We start from the raw sequence: 22,380 nt of genomic DNA, 5'->3' as shown, positions 1-22,380 counted from the left end.
CGGTTCGGTTCGGTTCGGCTCGGCTCGGCTCTGCCCGGTCCGGCGCCGCCTGCAGCGGCTGAGGGCCTGCCCGGCCCGGTTCGGCTCGGCCCAGCGCTACCTGCACCGGTTGAAGGCCTGCCCGGCCCGGTTCCGCTCGGCTCGGCACGGCTCGGTACCACCTGCAGCGGCTCAGCTCGGCGGTACCCAGAGACCACCCCCCCCCCCCGAGCACCGCTCGGCTGCATCCCCGGCGGGCGGCCCGAACCCCCCGGGGCCGTTCCCGGTCCCTGAAGCCGGGGTGGCCCCGGGATGTCCCGGCGCTCCTGTTCAAAGTTGCAGATATTTCTGTGAGCCTGTACTGGACCTGTGCGGAGCTCATTTCCTAGTTGGCAAATTCCAACAGAAACCATGATATTGAAAGAAAGAAAGAAAAAAAAAAGACAAAAAAACCCAACAAAAAAATTAAATTAAATTAAATTTTAAAAAAATAAATAAATTAAAAAAAAAAAAAAAAAAAAAAAAAAAAAAAAAAAAAAAACCAGGAGAGGGGCCTGAGCTGTAAGGGGCACCGTGCTCCAGATGTGCCGGAGGAGCAGGAGCTGCATTCCCCGTTCCTCCAGCAGCAGCGGCCCCTCGCCACCCTTACCTTGCTGGCAGGAGCTGGGTGTGCGGAGGATGGAGCCGGGCGCTGCCCGGGTGCCCGCACGGCTCCCGCGGCTGCCTCGGGGCAGAGCAGGGTGCCCCTGGTGCAGGCCAGGCAGGAGAGGCTCTCTCGGTGCTTGTGCACATCTGGCCATGGAGCAGCTCTGCCCCGGAGTGCCTGCAGGGCACTGAGCTCGCTCGGTCCGGAATGCTCCAAGGCTCCCCTGCCTGCTGCTGGAACGACTTGTACCACTTACAACAGGAACTACAGCTCATTGAGAGGTAAATGGAAGAGGCTCTGCAGCCTGGAAGCCTGAAAGAGGCACTTTCACCTGAGGGCCAGCAGAACAGAGCAGCCAGTTAGCACCGCTAATGGAGTGAAGAATTTAGCGGTAAACAGGGGACCCGGAGCAAAAAAAGCTGGATGGAGACTTGGGCTCAGGAAATGATGGCAAAGCACTGATCACTGCTTGTACCGAGAAACAGCTGCAAAATGGACTTCTCGTTCCTTGAGAAATTCTGACAGTATAGAATCTGCTTTTACCAAAGCTGGTTTAGAAACGCTGAAACAGCTCATTTTGAGGATTTAGAAAATAGTGCTGTGTCCCACTTTTTTGTGCAATGTGGAACAGGGCACTGATCTGCTGAAGGATTTATCCAGACATCCTGATTTGCACCCAGGTGTTGCATCCACGGGCACAAGTCTCTGGTTGGGGAACCAAACTGTGCCAGTGCCTCTTCATCTGCCATAGGAAGATCACAGAAAGTCTCAGAGCCTCTCTATTTGCAGAGCAGCAATGGGGGTGTTTGACTTTGGCACTGCTATGATCCTTCTGTTCCAGCACGAGGCATGCAACAGGAATATCACAGGCAGGCAAGGTGGATCTTGGGAAGCTCTTGTTCAAAAGTTGGAGAGCTCTCCAAAGGAAACAGCAGTAACACTGCAACAAAACAGCAATCAGGGTTCCAGTCATGTGCAGGTCAGCATTTACCACATGGCACCAGGAGAAGTCCTGTCAGGGTCACCCCAGGGACATGTGTCCTGGAGCATCCCACACTGATTTTTGGGTGGCACTGCAGCCCTGACAGCTGAGCAGTAGCTGCTGAGCCTGCCACAGTTCACAGCTCTTGAGCCAAGCTACAGTTCAGCATGCCTTGGCTGCTAAATCTGACCACATGCATGGTCTGGACAGTTCCTGAACTTGGCTCAGGGAAGGACTTTGCTGGCTCCCTTCTCTCTCCTGTGGCTGACATCCACATTCATGACAACAGAGCCTGAATGGGAAATCAAGAGTAAATTTTAAACTGAAATACAATTGACCAGCAAATACAATTGCTGGCAAACCATTTTTTATTTTAAAAAAATATAAGAAACCAGGGAGAATGAGGAAAAAACTAAACCAAATGAAAATGCCAACTAGTCTAGGCCAATAAATTGCTTAATACATGATATAAGACCTCTTAGAAAGCAGCTACCCAAGAAGGGCTGCTCTTCCAACACATCTCTTCCAGACTGCACAGGAACTTTTCTGAGTGAAGCCTGTGCAGCCATTTCCCTTCATAATTATGTAGCCCACTGCTCCTTAAATCTCTGCCTTGTCTCTAATGTCATAGCCATTTATTGCTGCCTTTCCCACAGGGGCTAACATTTTCTTACTGAATAACGAGGCGCTTTGCACCACACACCATTCTGGCTGTCCCAAGACCTCTCCTGCCCCGTGAAAAGCCCAGCCCAATTAACCGTGCCTATTTCTGGCTCCATTGTTCATCCCAGCAGCCTGCAGGACCAGGCACTCTGCCCTCATCTGCAGCTCTGCATCCCACCCTGCTCCACGTGTGTGCTGGGTGGTGGCAGGGCAGGTGGCAGGGGACACGTCCCCGTGCTGCTGGCAGAGGTTCTCCCACCTGTCCCACCCTCCCTGCCCACACTGGGCACACTCTGCCCTGGCCACCTGCTGCTGGAATGTGCCTTTCCCTGCATGCTGCCCTGGGGAAACAGGCAGGCATGGGATAATAGAATATATTAGCCCCGAGTCCATTCAGGCCCTGGCTCTTTATGAACAAAGCCTGCTAACTGAGCTGATTTTTGCCAAATGACTGGCTTTCGTGCATGAGCAGCAAAGTGGAGCCCCCAAAGACTCCCATGCAACAAGCACTCATTGCCCAGGGCTCATTGTTTTACGCCTGCACTTGAGGGCATGGAGGAGTCACGGCCTTGCCTGCCCTGGCATTTCTTCTCCAGTTTCCCACCACTGCATTAGCCCCATCTCAGCCCCAGCAGAGGCAGCAGTGACGGGGGAGATGAACAAACTCAGGGCCAGGATCGCCACAGTCCCTGTCCCAAGGCTCACACTGTCCCTTGGTGCCCCTCTCTGGGGGCAGATGGGATGCACCAGCAGAGGCAGCCCACCTACCCTGCTCCTACATGGAGAGCCCACCATGTCACCAGGACAGCTCCTGGACACCCCCAGGGAATATTTGCTTCAGGTTAGACCACCCTCAGCCCACCGAGAGCTGCCAGGGTCAGTGCCCAAGCAGGATGTTGGTTTTGCCATGTTTGTTTTCTGTTTTTCTCAGCAGATTGCTCCAAGACTCCAATAACACTGATGCAGCCAGGAGCACTCCTTCACCCCATGATAAGGGAATCTGCACAGGGAGTTTTTGCAGCTGTCTGATGCCTCAGCCAGGTGCCCAGTGCCCCTGGGGCTGCAGGAGACACCTTCACCAAAAGCTGGGCCAGGATCAAGGCACGCAACAATTGCAGCTGATGTCTCCTGTTTGTGTGAAATTAGCACCAATAAATGCTATAACTATACGTGACCAACAACAGATTTACTAGCTAACATATAAAGGACTACAAGAGCTAATGCCTTCAGCACTGGTGAAACTCTTGACCGTCTGCCCCTAGTCCCAGGAGGGAACCGATGGCAAATGTTTACAGGGGCTTATAAATATTTATCCTGTAATAACTTGCTGCATTACAGCACATTCTTCTCCACAAGGCTCAGCTTTGCCCTGGACCAGGTGCAGGCTGCTGAGAGGGTCTGTGGCACATATAAAGTTTGCCTGAATAACATAGAGCAAGTGCTGGTGTTCAATAAAACAGCAGCAGCCAAGCTGCACGCGTGAAAGGCACTGCAAGCCATTCCTTACCCAACAAAAGAAAAATGTGGCTGGGGAGCACAGGTGTGCAGGCACGTTTGTGTGGGTGCACACCCCTTCTGGGTTGCCAGAGTAACCTGGGGAAGTGCTGGAAGTCACTGGGGAGGTATAAATCACACTGCTGGGCTGGCCTGATGGAAGGCTCAGCCCAAAAGTGGCCCCGTGCTCCCTGAGAGCATGGGGACCCTCGGCTGCTTTTGTGAGGACCCCAAAGGAAGGGAACAGGAGACCAGCCCACCATGAGGAAACATCTCCTCATGCTTCTTGCTCTTCAGCAATCCTGTCTGCCTGCATCCCTCTAATTTTTTTTTTTTTTGAGCCATTTGTCCACTTATTTATTTATCCTTCTCATGCTAAATGATTTGCAAGAGCTTAAGATACCTGTGGTTTGGAAACGATGTGGCAGTCTCCAGGCTGGACCAGAGATGGAGTTCAGAACTACTTTCTAACAGGAGTAAAGAAGCAGATTGGAAAGGCTCCATTGTGTATATTCTAGGTTGCTATTTTCTTAACCCTGTCTCATTAAGATGGATGGAGTTTCTGCTTATTAGTAATTTGGCAAGTTCCTCTTTGTGTACACTCTGCACTTCTCACTAATGACGCTGTGCTTCAGTGATTAACAAAAGAGACTTCCAGCATAGTCAGTGAAAACACAGCCACGCACTTGGGGCACTGGGACGGAAACCCAACGTTCTGGAGATGCCCTCTGGGGAAGACTGCAGGGAACCCAGCAAAGGAGAAGCTGCTGGCCATGAAACCTTTCATGTCACTCCAATAATTCTGACCTGAGGACATTGGTTCTTTGATTTACATGCATAATTGCAGAGCTGACAGAGCCTGCAACAAAGTGATTCACAGCCCTTCTTGTGCTGTTCTTAAGACACATCTGATGGAGATGAAGCTGGCCCTGCTACTGCCTGGATTTACAGCTGGCCATTAAAGTATGTTTACAAGTCTTTAGTACAGTGTACACATCTGGTAAATCATTGACTGAACAAACAGCTCCTCCTGCCATGCTCCCTCTCTCAACTTTTCCTCCTGCTCTGGTACTCAGCCTGGAGCCTGTGTCCAGAGGTGGTGGCCAGCTGATGCAGGTGTGCATGTGGCACACACACAGATCTGCACCTGCACATGCAGCACTGACATCTAGATGCTGTTGGACACACAAGAAGCCCCAGGCAGATCCTCAGCTGATCTGACCTTACCTATGTGCAGTGAAAGGCATTCTTGTGGCCTGGCAAGGGCCACAAGCAGCTCCTCAGCACTCACCAGAGCCCTGGCTGCCTGCAGGCTGGGTCCCCCCAGCACCAAGGGCTCTCACCAAGGGGGGAAAGGCAGGGCTGGCAGGGCTTGGGTTTGCTGCACAGGTACGGGGAAAGAAAAGCAGAATGGAAAAAGGGCACAGCTCCAAGTACACAAAAAACAACAGCCCTTTTCCCTGGCACCAGGAAGCATGGAACACAGCCCACACGACGGACTGCACTGGAGCCTTCCCTGCAGCAGGGAAAAAAAATGGTGGGGATTGGTGTTCTACCAAGCATGGCAGTGGCTGGGGTGAGGAGCAGCAGGAGCTGTGGGCCCCACCATGCACAATAAGCATCTGGGCAGCTGTGCAGTCATCTGTGGCCAGACCCTTGCTCCTGTGGCCACAGAGCTGGGCAAAGGCCAAAGGGTAAAGGGCAAAGCACAGGAGCAGAAACAAAGCTAGATCAGCTCATTCATGCAAAGCTTTTCAGGAGCTGTTGGTGGCAGGATGACCAGCTGTAGGAGTGCAGGACTGTGTGTGAATTGCTGTTGGAAACACAGGCTGCCAGGCCCCGTGCAGTCACCTGACAGTGGCTGAAAAGGTGCAGGACCCTGGAGGCTTAATTAGACGGGATCATCAGAGAGGGATCATCAAAGTCCAACTCCTGGCCCTGCTCACGTGTCTGAGGATCCCACCCTGTGCCTGAGAGCCTTGTCCAAACACTTGAGCTCTGGCAGGCTTGGGGCTGTGACCACTGCTCTGTGACCACTGCTCTGAGCAGCCTCTGGGGAAGAACTTGCCCCACTTGTCACTGTCACCCCCTCACCACCAGGTACAGCATCCACCTATGCTCAAATTCTACTGAAGTATCCTCAAAGTTAAGGTCTCATTTAAGTGCTTTTCTGAATAAAAACTTGTTAAGAGAAATGCCTGCAAGGCAAGGCAAGTCCTCCTCTCCCTCCTCTTTTTAACAGTGATAAAATGGGGTGGCTTCGCCCCAAGACAGCTTTGCCTTGGGATGGAAAGAGAGGAGCCTGGGCACCCTCCTTCCATCCCCACATCCAGCTGCCAGTGCTGGCTTCTGAGGTAGACTTTGACTTAAGGCTGATTCCCTGGGGAACACCATGCTGCCTCTCCATTTCAGGGTTTTAATGGACTGGCAGGGTGTCTGGGAAGGAGGAGAGGGAAACAGAATTTTCCTTTCTCCATAAATAATCTTATGAAAGATTTTAAAAGAGATTTAAAGAAGAATCTCTTTCCTCCCTTCCCCCTTTCTCAATTGTACTGTGCGTTTTAAACTGTTTGTGGAAGGGAATTAATTAGTGCAGGCAGCAGAGCCCAAAGCTCTGCAGCAGCCCCTCTTCTGCACAATGGAGATCCAATGCTTTCTCCCCTGCCTGGGAAACACATGCCCAAAATCCAAGTACATACATTTTTTTCTAACCTAATTCATTTTGTAGATTGATGGAGAAAATCCATAGCAAATATTTATGACTTTGCAATAAATAACCCTCACAGAAGTTACAAAAGAGTTCTGGCGAGTCTCAAGGTAACTTTCAGCGAATTCCAGGGGTCAGGGCAGACTGGGATACTGAGCCCATAGTGCTCGAGCCTTTGGCTCATCTGTTTTGAATTATTGGTATTACTCAGTGCAGCATTGCTCTCAATGGAGTAGCTGTGCTGTGATTCCATGCCATATTTTATTTCTGTGGCAGGAGAGAAGCTGCAATAACTATTAGCTGTACTCTGGTGTAGCCTGCAAAAAAAAAAAACCCAGGCCCTGGTGGGGTGGGGCTGCTCCTGCTGGCGTTTGCAGGCTGGCAAAGGAAGGTGCCAGTGCCCAAGTGCCTGGCACAGCAATCAGGGCCAGACACGGTGCTTTTCCCTGCCAGCTCAGAGCACACACTGCTGAGGTGCTCGCAGGGGTCTGCTTGAAAGGTGGGAGTGTCCCAACGTTCTGCTGAAGGCAGCTGCCAGTGCTCCCCGGAGCCAGCGAGGGGTGGTGGGTGCTGCTGGGGAGCCACAGACGTGGCCTGGGAGCCACAGATGTGTCCTGGGAGTCACACGGCCATCCTGGGAGCCACAGATGTGTCCTGGGAGCCACAAACGTGGCCTGGGAGCCACAGACGTGTCCTGGGAGCCACACAGCCACCCTGGGAGCCACAGATGTGTCCTGGGAGCCACAGATGTGTCCTGGGAGCCACACGGCCATCCTGGGAGCCACAGATGTGTCCTGGGAGCCACAAACGTGGCCTGGGAGCCACACAGCCATCATGGGAGCCACAGATGTGTCCTGGGAGCCACAGACGTGTCCTGGGAGCCACAGATGTGTCCTGGGAGCCACACGGCCATCCTGGGAGCCACAGATGTGTCCTGGGAGCCACAGACGTGTCCTGGGAGCCACAAACGTGTCCTGGGAGGCACACAGCCATTCTGAGAGCCATGTACCCATCCTGGGAGCCATAAACCCATCCTGACAGCCACACACCTTTCCTGAGAGCTGCACACCCATCTTGGGAGCCACACACCCCTTTTAGGAGCCATGTACCCATCCTGGGAGCCATAAACCCATCCTGACAGCCACACACCTTTCCTGAGAGCCACACACCTTTCCTGAGAGCTGCACACCCATCTTGGGAGCCACGCACCCATCCTGGGAGCCATAAACCCATCCTGAGAGCTGCACACCCATCTTGGGAGCCACACACCCCTTTTAGGAGCCATGTACCCATCCTGGGAGCCACACACCCGTTCTGGGAGCCACACACCCATCCTTGGAGCTGCACACCCATCTTGGGAACCACACACCCGTCCTGGGAGCCACGACAGGGCGAGAAGGAGCCAGCCGCTCCCCACTCCGTGCTCGTTAGCTCCTAATCAGCGCAGCGGAAGGAGCAGCAGCCAGCAGCCCCACGCTGCTCTGCCGGGCGTGGGCTCCTTTCAGGGCTTTCAGAAAACAGGGTCAGACGTGTCTTCTGACCTGTGACCCGGCGCTTCCCTCCTCGCCATAATTATCTAATACAGCGCTCTCCCTGCCAAGTACAATGAAACAATTTGTCACTTCAATTGTCTGTCAGTCAACACTGGGGCCTTTTCAACAGGCCAACACATGTTTTTTGAGAGCTTGTCAGCAAGGGCTGTCTGGCCAGGCACATAAGCATGGAAAATGGAACCTTTGTTAATTCTGGTTCTTAGAAAAGTAAATCCATTCACTTAGGGTTTTTTTCAGGCCTTCAGTTTGGAATTTGCACAAGAAGCTGAATTGCCCCTGATCCCTAAATGATTGGTCAGAGGATTTGCATGAGGAAGCAGAAATTAATTATTCTTTTCTTTTCTTTTTATTTTCTGTAATTGTGTGTTTAGAAATGAGATTACATTCTACAGCAGCACGAGGGGCTGAGGGGGGAATTGCTTTGCATTTGTTTAGCTCCTTAGAGTTAAGATCACCTAATCGTTTCAAGCATTTCCTAAGATTCCCTCTCTCTTTTTCTGCTTTAATGACCAAACAAAGATTGTGCTACTTCCCGGGGAACTTTTCTGGCAGCTGAGCTCAGCAGTGGGAGCCAGGGGCTTATCCCTCTGCCGAAATAGTCTTAGAATCACACAATCACCAAGGTTGGAAAAGAGCTCTAGGATCACCGAGTCCAGCCATTAACTAACTCAGTGCTGCCAAGGTCTTCTTGCTGCTTTTGGTAGAGCTTCCTTCTGTTCTTTGGGTTTTTAAAATTTGTTATTTTGAAAGCAGCACCCTTTGAAATTCTCACTTTCTCTGTTGGTACACATACGAAATCCTGTTCCTCAATATTTACTACAAGATAGAGATCTCCATTTTGAGGTACTCATACTTTTGTCATGTGGAAGCTTGTGTTCTGGAATATTTTATTACAGAGATGCTGGATGGCCCCTACTCAATTTCAAATGCCCTGAATAAAAACTTCTCCAGATCTGGCTTTGCAGAATACCCCTGTCCCAACCTAATTTAAACCATACAGGGACCTCTGACTTAGAATAAAATGACACAAATTTGCTTTGAGAGTATATCTCCCAATCTAAGCCACGTCTGAAATTTGATTTTTCCTCTTGCATCTCTACTGCATTAGGTGGCCTGAAAGACTTTGTTTCAAAGCTTTTGTCTCCTCTAAGAGCCACGAGTGTGTGCTTGGTCAGGCTGGAAAACACCGTGCCCATGAAGAGTCAGTGGCTGCTCAACACCTCGGATTTGCTCTCACTGCAGCAGAGGAACGACAGTTCTAATCACCTGAATATTCTCCCAGTAGTTAAACACTCCTAGAGAGCTTAACCTGTGCACTGGACTTGAGTTATTCAGAAAGGTCACAGATAAATATCCGGGACAGCGGCGGGGCCGGTGCCTGAGGGCACGGGCGGTACCAAGTACGGCCGGGGGGGAGCCGGACAGCGCCAGGCGCCGGTGCCCGCGGACCCTGGCACAACGCCGGGCTCTGGAACAGCGCCGGTGCCCGCGGGCCCCGGGATAGCACAGACCCCGGGACAGTGGCCGGCCCCGGGATAGCACAGACCCCGGGACAGTGGCCGGCCCCGGGAAGGCGACGGTGCCCGCGGGCCCCGGGACAGCGGCGGTGCCTGAGGGCACGGGCGGTACCAAGTACGGCCGGGGGGGAGCCCGGACAGCGCCAGGCGCCGGTGCCCGCGGACCCTGGCACAACGCCGGGCCCTGGAACAGCGCCGGTGCTCGCGGGCCACAGGATGGCGCAAGCCCCAGGGCAGCGGCGGACCCCGGGACAGCGCCGGTGCCCACGAGCCCCGGGACAATGCCCCGGGACAGCACCGGGCGCCGGTGCCTGTGGGGCCCGGGCGGTACCAAGTTCGGCCGGGGGGGGAGCCGGGACAGCTCCAGGCGCCGGTGCCCGCGGGCCCCGGGATAGCACAGACCCCGGGACAGTGGCCAGCCCCGGGACAGCGCCGGTGCCCACGAGCCCCGGGATAGCACAGACCCCGGGACAGTGGCCAGCCCCGGGACAGCGCCGGTGCCCACGAGCCCCGGGACAGCGGCGGGCGCCGGTGCCAGGCCCGGGCGGTACCAAGTACGGCCCGGGGGGGGGGGGGGGGGGGGGGGCTGTGTGTCATGTGTGCTGAGGTGAGCGGTAAACCCAATCGGATATGTGTGCTTTTGCGCATGCCCGCATCCCGCCGCCCTGCGGCCTCCGCGGCCACGCCTGCGCACTGCCGCGCCTCGTGGCGCCCGGCGGCACTTCCGCCCTCAGCCGGAGCCCGGCGTCGGTTTTGCGACAGCCGTAAGTGCGGGCGGGCGGCGGAGCGGAGCGGACGGGCCGGACGGGGCGGCGGCGCGATGAGGCCGCAGCAGGCGCCGGTGGCGGGCAAGGTGTTCATCCAGCGCGACTACAGCGGCGGGACGCGCTGCCAGTTCCAGAGCAAGTTCCCCGCCGAGCTGGAGAACCGGGTGAGGCGGGGCGGGCCGGGGCGGGCGCACCGGGCCTCACGGGCCTGCTCCCGGGTGGCGTTGCCCCGCTCGGAGCCGGTTGCGCGGGTTCCCCCGAGGGCGGGGCAGCGCCAATCTCCGAGCGGGGCCGTCCTCCGCCGTCTGCGGCCGGTCCCGGTTGTGTCTGAGCACGGAGCCCGCTCCGTGCCCTCAGGGCATTGTCCTGTCCCCTGAAATCCTGCCCGTGCTGCCGAGGCCTCACAAATGGCTTTTTAAGTACTTCCCTTTCGGTCGGTGCTGTCAGGTGTGGTGCAGTCAGACAAACACGCCTTCCTACCCCATTTTCCTTCCCTCACTCGGCTTTTTCCTCTTCCCCGCTCCTGTGTTGGGTGTTTGGTCAGCCCTGCAGCAGCACCGAGGCACTGTGGGTGTGGAGAGCCCTCTCTGTGCCTGGTCACTGTAACCCAGCACATCCCTGTGTGCAAATTCTGCTTTTTTCACATCTGAATTTCACATTTTCTTGGGCTCTGACTGGTTCTGTGTCCCCGTTGTGTTTGAGTTCAGCCCCAGCCTGTTAGACCCAGGTATCTGATAAAGAGCTGCAGGTTTGTGCCTGGTCATTCTAACCCAGCACATCCCTGTGTGCAAATTCTGCTTTTTTTCACATCTGAATTTCACATTTGCTTGGGCTCTGAGTGGTTTTGTGTCCCCGTTGTGTTTGAATTCAGCCCCAGCCTGATAGACCCAGGTGTCTGACAAGGAGCTGCAGGTTTGTGCCTGGTCATTGTAACCCAGCACATCCCTGTGTGCCAGTTCTGGTTTTTTTCACATCTGAATTGTGCATTTTCTTAGACTCTGACTGGTTTTGTGTCCCCGTTGTGTTTGAATTCAGCCCCAGCCTGTTAGACCAGGTGTCTGACAGAGAGCTGCAGCTCTGTGGCTCTGTGTGCTGCAGCTCTGTGGCTCTGAGCACAGTGCAGGTGATCCCTGGGCAGTCCTGAGCCGTGCCCCTGACAGCCCCACGTGCTTCTCCTGCAGATTGACAGGCAGCAGTTTGAGGAGACAGTCCGGACGCTGAACAACCTGTACGCGGAAGCTGAAAAGCTCGGGGGCCAGTCTTACCTGGAGGGCTGCCTGGCCTGCCTGACTGCCTACACCATCTTCCTGTGCATGGAGACACACTATGAAAAGGTATGGGCCTGCTTCCCCTTCGTGCTGCAGGCAGGTGCTTGGTTCTTGGTGGCTTTCCAGTGTTTTGGTGCAGGCTCTGTGTGGTGCTGGTCACTTTGGGTCCCCTGAGGTCACCCTGACTCCTGTGGAGCCACCAGGCCAGTTGTGGCTGTTGGTTGTGCTGTTGTCACAGCCATGCCTTCTGTGCTGTTTCATCACCAGGTTCTAAAGAAAATTGCAAAGTTCATTCAGGAACAGAATGAGAAGATCTACGCTCCTCAGGGCCTTCTGCTGACAGACCCCATCGAAAGAGGATTAAGAGTTGTATCCTTGTGTGGCTTCTGGCCTTGCCTCCTGCCCTGTGCTCCTGCTTTGCCTCAGTGAGGCACCCCTGCTCCTGCTTGATTTTTGATGTACAATTGGTTTTGTTGCTCTTTGTTGTGTCCTGGGCCCCAGGCAGGTTTCTGTTGTTAAATTTGGTACATGGAAAGCCCCTGAAGATGTGGAACCCATCCTTTGTGAGTGCCTGGAAGGAGCACTTGAGATCCTTCCTCTATTCCAGTAACTCCAGAAATGCTGCCTTTCTGACTGGGGGAAGAAGTGACCGTGTTGGCAGGACAGAAACTGATGTTGTGAGAACAAGACCTGGCTGTTAATTAATTAAATATTAAATTATTAACCCTCAGCTCAGGTTCTGGTGAAGATTTTGCCCAGCACTTGCTCTTGTGGCTTATTTCAACCCTTTTTCTTCAGCTGTTGAGCCACACTGCAGACATTTTATGTGGTTATTGCCTGAAGTTGTAAAGACCTCTCATAACAAATGGGGAAATATAATGAGTAACACATCTTTCTTTGAAAATATTGAAACCACAGCAACTTGGAGCCCAACTGAATGTATGATAAGGCTAATTCCTTGCAGCTGGGTTTTCTGTGGCCTTGTCCACATAGCTCAGAGCTGTCACCTACACGACTCCTGTTTTCTCAGTGTGTTTTCCATTGTGCATACACCTTCTGGGAAAAAAACCAAAAACAAACAAAACATTCAACTTGAGTAAAAGCATTTTCAGCTTGGTAGTGATTTATTAGCAGTACTAACTGTTTTGCTTGGTGCACAGCCTTCCCCAAAATTTAGCAGGGGGGCAAGGCTCAAGCCCACACAGCACTGAGCTCCTGTGCAGGCCCTGGGCTGGGAGCCTGATGAGACATCTCACATAGACTGTTCCCTTTGGAGCTCTGGGACTGCCTTTAGACAGCTAAGATATCAAAAATCCCATCATCTTAATGTTTTCTGTCTTTTTCTGGGTATGTTTTCATAGTCTCTTTATAGTATATTTCCCTAACAGCTTTTCTGTGCAGATTGAAATTACCATTTATGAAGACAGAGGTTTGACCAGTGGAAGATAAAACTGTGGAGTCTCAGGTACACATTACCCTTATCTCAGATCAATCTCAACATCTTTCTGTGCTCAGGGCACTGGCTGCTGTCATGCTGAGAGTTTATCCCACCCTTGTATGAAATCAAAGACTGTTCACACAAATCCTGTGTGGACCAGGATTATTGGAAGTAAAAATATCAGTACAGGGCAGCATGTTGCTGAAGAGAGAAGAGAAATTTGAGTCTTGGTTGTGTAAATATGCTATATTATATCCAAAATCCTTCTCAGGTCAGTAAAAGATGGACTCTGGGTGTATTCTAGCACACAGAGCCTTCTTGCTGCAGTTTTTCACTTGGCTGCTGTTCTGGTTATCATGCTGATGTCTTTACTTGTGGTGCTTTTGGGTTAGAGGGCCCAGCAGCCTTGCACAGCTCTGCTGAGAGGCTCTCAGTTCTCTGGATGCTGTGGGGCACCTCACAAAGTGAGGAGCGTTCACAGGACTGGGGCTCCTGCTAATTGTATCCAGTGCAGAGCACCAAAATCACTGCCTGTGGCTTTGCTTTTGGAAAGGACACTGGGGCTGGCTCCCTTGTGTTAGGTGCTGGGATGGGAGTGTTAAGTCCAGATTGTTGGCAGGATATGCAGGAAAGAGTGGGAAATATTTATGCCAAAGAAATAAATAGTAAAGGTCTTTATTTTTTTTTTTTGTTTGTTTGGACAAATGGAATCAAGAGCTCTGGGTTCTGCTCACAACCCATGGTAACTTGCTCCTCTTGCTGCAGCTGTAGAAAGGTTTGTGTAGGGGAGCTTTTGGTGTGACTCAGGAGGAGTTTCTAAGCCTGTGAAACTTCTTTTCTAGATGAAAGCTCACCGGTGGACTTGCTGTACCAAGGTTCCCCTACCTCCTACTTTAGAGCATCATTCCTTTCTCTGCTGCCAGATCCACAGTGCCATCTACTACAAGGACTAACTTCCTCAAACTGCTCCCCAGGGGGTGACCTAGCTGGTCAGCATCCACTTTGCAGTAGATTTGGAAGCAACAGGATCACTTTTTCATTTTTGTTTGGTTTGTTTTTTTTGGTTTTTTTTTTCTCAAGAAAAGGCAGAAGTGGTAAAGCTGTGTTGTCTCCTGAAAGAAATGGGGCTCTCAGCCCAGCAGAGGTTTGTTTTAGTCCTGTAAGTGCAGTGCTGTTCGTCCCTGGTTCTTAAACCCTTCTGTGTGTCAGTTGGGCTTTGGAAAGCTCCAGCTCAAAGCTGGCAATTTCCCTCCAGCCCAGTGTAAGAGTGCAGAGATACACAGTGCCTCTTGCAGTGAGGAGTGACTCAGGCACCGTCCTTGTGGAAAACCAGAAGGGAAAATGTTCCTTGAGTTAAGGTCTGGGTTATCCCTGGGGGAGGGGGCTGTAGCCAGACTTTAACCCTGGTGGTTTTTCTGCCCCCGTGTCTGTGCTGTTGTTGGCCCCATCAGTGCTCACAAGAGGGGCCTGGTCACTCATGAAACAGTGAGCACAGTAAAGTGGATGCTGAGCCAATGAAAATAACGATTCCCACCCTTCTCTGATTAACATGTGAAGTGTAAAACTGTTTCTTTATGGATTTCTTACGTATAATTTATAGGAAAACATGGATTTGACAAACTGTAAGATAGTGTGTAAGATGGATTTCTTAATTCTGTCTCTGGCACACGCTGAGGAGTTGAGCTGTGCATCCCTCAGCGTCCCCGTGCATCGCTCAGCAGTTCCTGCACGAGTGAATTCCCCACACTCCAAGCTGCCTGAATCCTTTCTCTCACATCCTTTTCCATGTCAAAGCCCAGGTGTGGCAGGAACTCGGGAGTTCAGAGGAGACACTTTGGTGGAGGGGCTGGCTTGCTTGGTGGTGGTGCTGCAGGTGCTAATTCTGGACATGGAACTCCAGGCTCATTCCTCAGCCACTGGGGGGGTTGAGATTTGATTAATATTTTCATTGTATAAATTTGTTTTTTTCTAAACTGTAACAGTGTTTGCCTTTCACAGCTGTTGCAATATGGGCAGAAGTACTGATGGATCAGTAAACCTTTTCTTAAACTGTGTGCAGGTGTGTTCTGGGCTCGGGGTGACCCCGGAGCGCCGGGCTGGGAGCGGCTGGAGCCACGCGGGGCAGGGCTGGGGCAGTGCCCAGGCTCTGTGGGCAGGGCTGGGGGCAGTGCCCGGGCTGCAGGGGCAGGGCTGGGGGCAGTGCCCGGGCTGCAGGGGCCGGGCTGGGGGCAGTGCCCGGGCTCTGTGGGCAGGGCTGGGGGCAGTGCCCGGGCTGCAGGGGCCGGGCTGGGGGCAGTGCCCGGGCTGCAGGGGCCGGGCTGGGGGCAGTGCCCGGGCTGCAGGGGCAGGGCTGGGGGCAGTGCCCGGGCTGCAGGGGCAGGGCTGGGGGCAGTGCCCGGGCTGCAGGGGCAGGGCTGGGGCAGTGCCCGGGCTCTGTGGGCAGGGCTGGGGCAGTGCCCGGGCTGGGGGCAGTGCCCGGGCTGCAGGGGCAGGGCTGGGGCAGTGCCCGGGCTCTGTGGGCAGGGCTGGGGGCAGTGCCCGGGCTGCAGGGGCAGTGCCCGGGCTGCAGGGCAGGGCTGGGGGCAGTGCCCGGGCTCTGTGGGCAGTGCTGGGGGCTGTGCCCAGGCTCTGTGGGCATGGCTCCACCAGGGCCTGACTGTGTCCCTGTGCCCAGGCTGCAGGGGCATGGTTGCAGAGGGGCAGTGCCCATCTGGTGCCGCCTGGGAGTTGTGCCCAGGCTCTGTGGCTCTGGCTGCAGCAGGGTCAGTGGTCCCCTGGAGCCTGGCTGGGGGCTGTGTCCAGATTCCATGGCTATGGTTCCATCATGGCCAGTGCCCACCTGGTGCCTGGCTGGGGGCTGTGTTCAGGTTCCATGGCTCCTGCTCCACCATGGCCAGTGCCCACCTGATGCCTGGCTGTGCCTGGGCTCTGTGGGTATGGCTCCACCAGGGGTTGGCTGTGTCCCTGTGCCCAGGCTCCATGGCTCTGGCTCCACCATGCTCAGTGCCCACTTGGTGCCTGGCTGAGGGCTGTGCCCAGGTTCCATGGTTCCAGCTCCATCATGGCCAGTGCCCACCTGGTGCTGGGAGCTGTGTTCAGGCTCTGCGGCTATGGCTCCACCATGCTCAGTGCCCACCCAGTGCCTGGCTGGGTGCTGTGCCAGAGCTCTGTGGCTCTGGTTCCACCTGGTGCCTGGCTGTGTCCCTGTGCCCGGGCTGCCGGGGCATGGCTGCAGCAGGGCAATGCCCACCCGGTGTCTGGCTGAGGGCTGTGCTCAGGTTCCGTGGTTCCGGCTCCATCAGTGCCAGTGCCCATCCGGTGCCCGGCTGTGTCCCTGTGCCCGGGCTCCGTGGCTCGGGCTCCCCCGTGCTCGGTGCCCACCCGGTGCCCGGCCGGTGCCCGGCTGTGTCCAACCTGCCGAGCCCTGATTGGCTCAAGCAGCTGCAGCCTCACTGCGCCTCCTCATTGGCCCAGAACTTGCAGCTTGACGCCGCTCCCTGATTGGTGGAGGCGGCTGCAGCCCGAGCTTCCTGGCTTCCGACAGAGCTGCATCCGCTTCCTGATTGGCTGGAAAAGCGTGCGCCCCGTGATTGGCCAAACAGCTTTATTTCAATCCGCCTTCTGATTGGCCGCGGCAGCGGCGGCAGCTCCAATCTGCATTCTGATTGGCCGAAAAAGATCCCTCTTTCAATCCCACTCCGTTTCCCGATTGGCCAAGCGCCCGCAGCGCGGTTCCCCATCCGCGGTGCCGGGCTGCGCGCATGCGCCGTGGCGCTTGGCGGGGGCGATGGCGGCCGCGACGGGCGGCGACTCGGACGGCGACAGCGAGGAGCTGGTGCTCACCCCGGCACAGCTGATCCACAGCCTGGAGCAGGTACCGCTGCCGCGGGCTGGGGCCGGGCGGTGCTGGGCGCAGCGCGGCCGATACCGAGCGGCGGGGCCGTGGCCGTGTTTTCCCCTCAGCAGCGTGGCTGAGGCCGTGCTCGCTTTCACTGACAGCGCGCCTTCTTTCAGGCCTGGCTGAACGAGAAATTTGCTCCGGAGCTGCTGGAGAGTAAACCTGAAATCGTGGAGTGCGTGGTGGAGCAGCTGGACCATATGGTAGGCTCGGTTCTGCCGGCCCGGCTGCTGTGGGCATTCCCTCCCTGCTGAGGCAGAGACGAGCCCGAGTCCCTCTGAGAGCTCCGGGCTTCCCTGTCTGAGCCAAAACTTCTTCTTTGAGCTTGCCTTGGAAAGGAGGCAGCGTGCTTTGGGTCATCAAAGCAGCCGCAGTCTGGGTTTGTGGGTTCTGTATTCCAAACTTCCTCTGTTTCTTTGTGTTTGGTGTTTCGAGCGTTTGATTTGTTGTCGCTTTTCCTTGCAGGAAGCCAACCTGAAACGGGCGAAGAGGGGAGACCTGAAGGTCAGCGTTCATCACATGGAGATCGAGAGGATCCGTTACGTGCTCAGCAGCTACCTCAGGTGTCGACTGGTGAAGGTAGAGCTTGCTGTGCAGCCCAGAGGGTGAAAAAGGGTCATTTCAGGAGGGGTTTTTACCCACACAGGCCTTCCTGCACTTAATTAAAGCATGCTCTCTGAAATGTAACTCACATTAATTTTTTGGACGCACTGGCATTGTGAGGAAGGAAATCACAGCAGTGTTGGTCACAATATTGTGGGTGCTGCTTGCTTCATGTGAGCCTGGGGTGGCAGAGCTGGGTGCTGTCCTGCTGTGCCTGTGTCCTCCTGCTTGGTGATCCCATGTGGTGTCACAGTTCAGGAGCAGGGATTTGGGCAGGCCTGCTTGCCAGCTCGTAGGGAATCCCGTGGAGAGTGGGGCTTTAAACACTGAACTCGTGGGAGAGATCTGTATCCTTCTGTTGGGTTGTGTTCCAATATTAGATAGAGAAGTTTTTTCCCCACATCCTGGAGAAGGAGAAGTCTCGAGCTGAAGGGGAGCCCTCCATTTTATCACCAGAGGAGTTTGCTTTTGCTAAAGAGTGAGTAGGTTTTCAATGTATCTTCCTCCCCTTTTATAGATTATAGAAACTTACCTGTTTTGCTGAAGTTTTCTTGAGACTGTGAGACTTAAACAGATTTGAAATAAGAATCAGTGTGTCTTACCAGGAGGTTTCCTTGTGGGAAAGAAAGGAACTGAAAATAACTCTGGTGACTTTGAGTTCCCAGGGTAGGCCAAGGGCCTGTCTTTGGCTGTGCCCATGGCATGAGGAGCTGTCTCTTACTCTTGTTTTGTGTCAGTACTCTCCCTGCAGATTTGTATTTGATTAACCAGCTCAACACTTCACTGTTTTGTTTCAGGTACATGGCAAACACAGAGGCTTACCTGAAAAACGTGGCCCTAAAACACATGCCACCTAACCTGCAGAAAGTGTCTCTCCTAAAGTCAGGTGAGTCTCTCCAGCCTCTGGGGTAATCTGAAAATTGTAGAAGCAGGTGGAAGTGTGGGGAAAGCTCCAAATGTAAGGGCTAGTCCTCAGCTGAAGCAAAGGTGGTGTGGTGATAATGTTGTAACGTGGTTCCGTGCTGCTGCCAGGGGATCCTGCTGGCCCCTGCTGCCAAGTCCTGTCTTGCACTGAGGCTGAGCACACACATCTGGTTGGAAGGGTCTGGTGTAAGTTTGTTCCCTGCCAGAGGAGCGTAAGTGGGTGCTGAGCTTGTGCTCTCAATCTGTCTGCAGTTCCAAAGCCCAACCTGGACTCCTTTGTGTTTCTGAGGGTGCTGGAGCGGCAGGAGAACATCCTGGTGGAGCCAGAGACAGACGAGCAGAGGTAGGTGGGCATTTCTGCCTGTGGCACAGGTGCCACTCGCTGTCACTGTGTCACTGGGGGCTGCAGCTCACGCCCTGCTGTCTCTGCAGGGAATATGCCATCAACCTGGAGGAGGGCTCGCAGCACCTGATCCGCTACAGAACCGTGGCCCCTCTGGTGGCCTCTGGAGCTGTGCAGCTCATCTGAGGGGACAGGTAAGTGCCTGGTGCTGCCACACCATCTCCCCCGGCCACGCCGCCTCTGTGGGGCTGCCAGGAGCTCCCCGTGGGGCTGGTGCCCGCTGCCATGGCAGGCAGAGCACAGGGCACTGGAGGTGAGTACCACGGTGTTGTACAGCAGAGGTGTTCATGAACCCCACAGCTCATCAGGCTCCTGGTTGCTTGTGACGTTCCCAGCAGTCCTTACAGTGGCATTGCTGGGTGAGGGCAGGCTGTGTCACAGGGCAGTGTCTGGAAAGATTCAGTGTGTAGCTGCCTTGTTTAAGAGCAGTGGCATCACTGAAATGGAACAACTGTGGTCATGGACTCAGGAGAAAGCAGTTTCTGCTGTGTGTCATGTGAATACCCTCCCTGCAGAGGGTGAGGGTGCAGCTTCAGGCTGCATTTGTGAGAGCAGACTGTCAGACTCCTTTCTGCAGAAACCATTGCTAAGGGAAGTGGGACACACAGTTCATTTTTGCTGGTCACACAAAGCAAAAGCTCCTCTGGCTGTGCTGCCCCATGCAGGCCTCGGGGTGTTGTGTGGTACCTCAGAGCCTGTTGAGTGCATGGGCAGACAGGGCCTTGTGTTCTTCAGGGCAGGGTTTCTGTTCCCTGCCTGAGAGATGTCTGGGACATCTTCCTCTGCAAGGCTGGGGGTGACACAGGGCATCTTGTAGTGTGAGTGGCTTTGCATGTGTGGTTTATAGTCTTCCTAATTAATCCATTTAGGTAAAGAAGATTCTTTCAAGTATAGACATTAAGAGGGGGCTGGGTTTAATCCTTAGGAATCAGTAGCATGTTCCTCTGGACAGCCTCCCAGGAAGGGCTTGTGAACTGTGCCCTGCCTGTATTTACAGCCAGACAACTTCACAGAGGTGACTGAAGCTTCCAGACTAAATCCTTGTTAATCTGCTGCTGTGGAAGCGTGCTCCACAGGGTGTGCCTGAGGAGTGTGCAGGTGGCACGTCTGCAGCCTTTCTCCTTGGCCCTGTTCATCTGACTGAATGCTTGTCCAGACAGCTTGTGCTTGTCACTGCATGTCACGTGGCTGCAGCACAGGGGCATCTGTCCTCTTCTGGTGGCTGAACTTGAACTGTCCTGATGCTTTCCAGAGTGCCTTTGGTGTAGCTCATCTCTGGAGCTTGCAGCACATGGCTGTGCCTTCACAGGCAGCCAGGAGAGTGGACATGGCTCTAGCAGGCTGAGATCAGTCAGGCTCCTGTCAGTTTTCAGGTTGTGGCACACCTGAAAATGCTACCTGCTTTTGTGTCTTTCCATGACTTCCATGACCAGGACATCTGTGTAACTGCTAACACTGCACCTCTGCTCTATGCTGGATGAAGTGTCCACGACTTGATTGAGAAAATTATGGTTTTGGTTTGCCCCTTCAGAAGGGGAAGACACAGCAGTGCACATTAATTTGTGCTGCTGGGACAGAATGGGTGGAGTAGGGGCAGCTTTTCCATTTTCCATGGGTTCTGCTGTTAAACTTGATGTCAAATACATTCCTGGTTCTCTGCTCTCCCCTGGGTGGAAATAGCTTTGGTTTAATTAGTGATCAGCTCTGAACACAGAGTAGGTGGATGGGGTCACAGGGAGGGCACTGATGCTGAGCTGCAATTTCCCTGCCTGAGCCAGAACTGCTCTCATGGGGACAAGAAAAAGGTGGGGACAACTGCTTTCATTGCTGGGAGGACTCATGTTTGTGTTGGCTGCCCCAGGTTGCTGAAGTTAGGGTTTGAATTGTCAGCCTGAGATGATGTGTTGAAAGCTTGTTTTTGCATCATGTTTTTGCCAGCTGGGCACTGGGTTCAAGCTCGCTTTGGCCATCCTGTGAGAGGTGTCTTGCATTGTGCTGCAGCCATTCAGACATGGTGGTGATGGAGAGCCAGGTAGAAATACTGGTAGGTCAGTCAGCTGTGCCATGAGCTGATGAAAATCTGTGCTGTCAGCAGGAACAATCAGGGCTGCTTAACATAAATGGCTAGACAGCTCTGGGGAGATTAGCAAGGAGAACAAGGCAGGGGTGATCTGATTTAGGTGACAGTCTTTACTGTCAAGGAGTCACATGTGACCTGAACAGTGAGGGTGATTTTGACTATAAGGGACACCACACTGTCCCTTGCGTGCTTGGTGTGAGCAAATCTCCTTCAGTGCACACATATAGGGGAAAAAGCCTCTGAGTTAGAGGTTGGTCTGGGCTTTTCTCTGCTTAGGCACCCTGGAAAATAGCTTGGAGATTGGATTAGATCTAGAATAGATTAAATCCAGAATAGATTTGGAGAAATCTCTGAAAAGGGCTGTATGAAACCAATTCAAACCTCCCCCATTAATGACTAGGTAAGAGGAGCACACTCCCCTTTCTCCCAGAGCTGTTGACAGTTGCACAGCTGCTGGTCCTCCAAAAATAATCGTGTTTTCCGGCGCCAGGACCCATTTCTGCGCTGTTTCCCTGCTGGCCCTGCGTGGCACAGTGCGAGGCTGCGCTGTGTCCTCTCCCCGGGCTGGGCCCGGTACTGCCAGCTCTCCGGGATGCGGTGCTGCTGGGCCCGGTGCCGTCGGCTCTCTGGGCCTCGGTACCGCTGGCTCTCCGGGACTCGGTACCGCTGGGCCCGGTGCCGCCGGCTCTCCGGGCCTCGGTACCGCCGGCTCTCCGGGACGCGGTGCCGCCGGGCCCGGTACCGCCGGCTCTCCGGGCCTCGGTACCGCCGGCTCTCCGGGACTCGGTACCGCTGGGCCCGGTACCGCCGGCTCTCCGGGCCTCGGTACCGCCGGCTCTCCGGGACGCGGTGCCGCCGGGCCCGGTACCGCCGGCTCTCCGGGACTCGGTACCGCCGGGCCCGGTACCGCCGGCTCTCCGGGACTCGGTACCGCTGGGCCCGGTACCGCCGGCTCTCCGGGACTCGGTACTGCTGGCTCTCCGGGACTCGGTACCGCCGGGCCTCGGTGCCGCCAGCTCTCCGGGACTCGGTACCGCTGGGCCCGGTACCTCTGGTTCTCCGGGCCTCGGTACCGCCGGCTCTCCGGGACTCGGTGCCGCCGGCTCTCCGGGCCTCGGTACCGCCGGCTCTCCGGGACCCGGTGCCGCCGGTGCCGGGACGAGCGCAGCCCCCGAGGGGCGGGGCGAGGCGGGACCCTCCGTTCCCATTGGCCGCCCGGGAGCGCGGGGCGGCGCTGATTGGCTGGCGCGGGGTGTCCCGGCGGCGGGCGCTCGCGCGGCTCCATTGCGGCGGAGCCGCCGCGGCGGGAGCGGAGCGGAGCGGGCGGGATGAGCTGCGGCGAGTGAGCGGGGCCGGGCCGGGTGGGGCGGGGGGCTCGCCGGGGCCACGCCGCCTGACCGCCCTCCTCTTCGTCCCTAGGGTTTTCCAGGTGTGCAGCGGGCGGGCTGTCGCCCCCCC

General features: G+C 55.0%; 2 protein-coding genes across 2 annotated transcripts; both read left to right on the top strand.

The window, feature by feature from the left end:
* The first annotated feature begins 10,276 nt into the window (after nt 1–10,276).
* GOLGA7 (golgin A7) lies at nt 10,277–14,367 on the top strand. The gene is made up of 5 exons (XM_064400475.1): nt 10,277–10,472; nt 11,490–11,642; nt 11,844–11,945; nt 12,978–13,041; nt 13,857–14,367. The coding sequence occupies exons 1-4, from the start codon at nt 10,362–10,364 to the stop codon at nt 13,023–13,025; spliced, it is 414 nt and encodes a 137-aa protein (XP_064256545.1). The 5' UTR covers nt 10,277–10,361; the 3' UTR covers nt 13,026–13,041; nt 13,857–14,367.
* A 2,370-nt stretch (nt 14,368–16,737) lies between these two features.
* GINS4 (GINS complex subunit 4) lies at nt 16,738–22,376 on the top strand. The gene is made up of 8 exons (XM_064400463.1): nt 16,738–16,888; nt 17,029–17,115; nt 17,378–17,491; nt 17,896–17,993; nt 18,313–18,401; nt 18,692–18,782; nt 18,872–18,976; nt 22,342–22,376. The coding sequence occupies exons 1-7, from the start codon at nt 16,802–16,804 to the stop codon at nt 18,966–18,968; spliced, it is 663 nt and encodes a 220-aa protein (XP_064256533.1). The 5' UTR covers nt 16,738–16,801; the 3' UTR covers nt 18,969–18,976; nt 22,342–22,376.
* The last annotated feature ends 4 nt before the right edge of the window (nt 22,377–22,380 follow it).

Source organism: Passer domesticus, chromosome 28, assembly GCF_036417665.1.
Source record: "Passer domesticus isolate bPasDom1 chromosome 28, bPasDom1.hap1, whole genome shotgun sequence".
NCBI classification, from domain to species: Eukaryota; Metazoa; Chordata; class Aves; order Passeriformes; family Passeridae; genus Passer; species Passer domesticus.
This window is presented reverse-complemented; position numbering and strand designations above follow the sequence as displayed.

Excerpts from the sequence above, each read along its gene's own strand:
- GOLGA7 (XM_064400475.1), top strand. The coding sequence starts at position 10,362 with ATGAGGCCGCAGCAGGCGCCGGTGGCGGGCAAGGTGTTCATCCAGCGC. Across the intron at positions 10,473-11,489 it reads CCGCCGAGCTGGAGAACCGG|ATTGACAGGCAGCAGTTTGA; the intron begins GTGAGGCGGGGC and ends CTTCTCCTGCAG. Across the intron at positions 11,643-11,843 it reads TGGAGACACACTATGAAAAG|GTTCTAAAGAAAATTGCAAA; the intron begins GTATGGGCCTGC and ends TTTCATCACCAG.
- GINS4 (XM_064400463.1), top strand. The coding sequence starts at position 16,802 with ATGGCGGCCGCGACGGGCGGCGACTCGGACGGCGACAGCGAGGAGCTG. Across the intron at positions 17,116-17,377 it reads TGGAGCAGCTGGACCATATG|GAAGCCAACCTGAAACGGGC; the intron begins GTAGGCTCGGTT and ends TTTTCCTTGCAG. Across the intron at positions 18,783-18,871 it reads CCAGAGACAGACGAGCAGAG|GGAATATGCCATCAACCTGG; the intron begins GTAGGTGGGCAT and ends CTGTCTCTGCAG.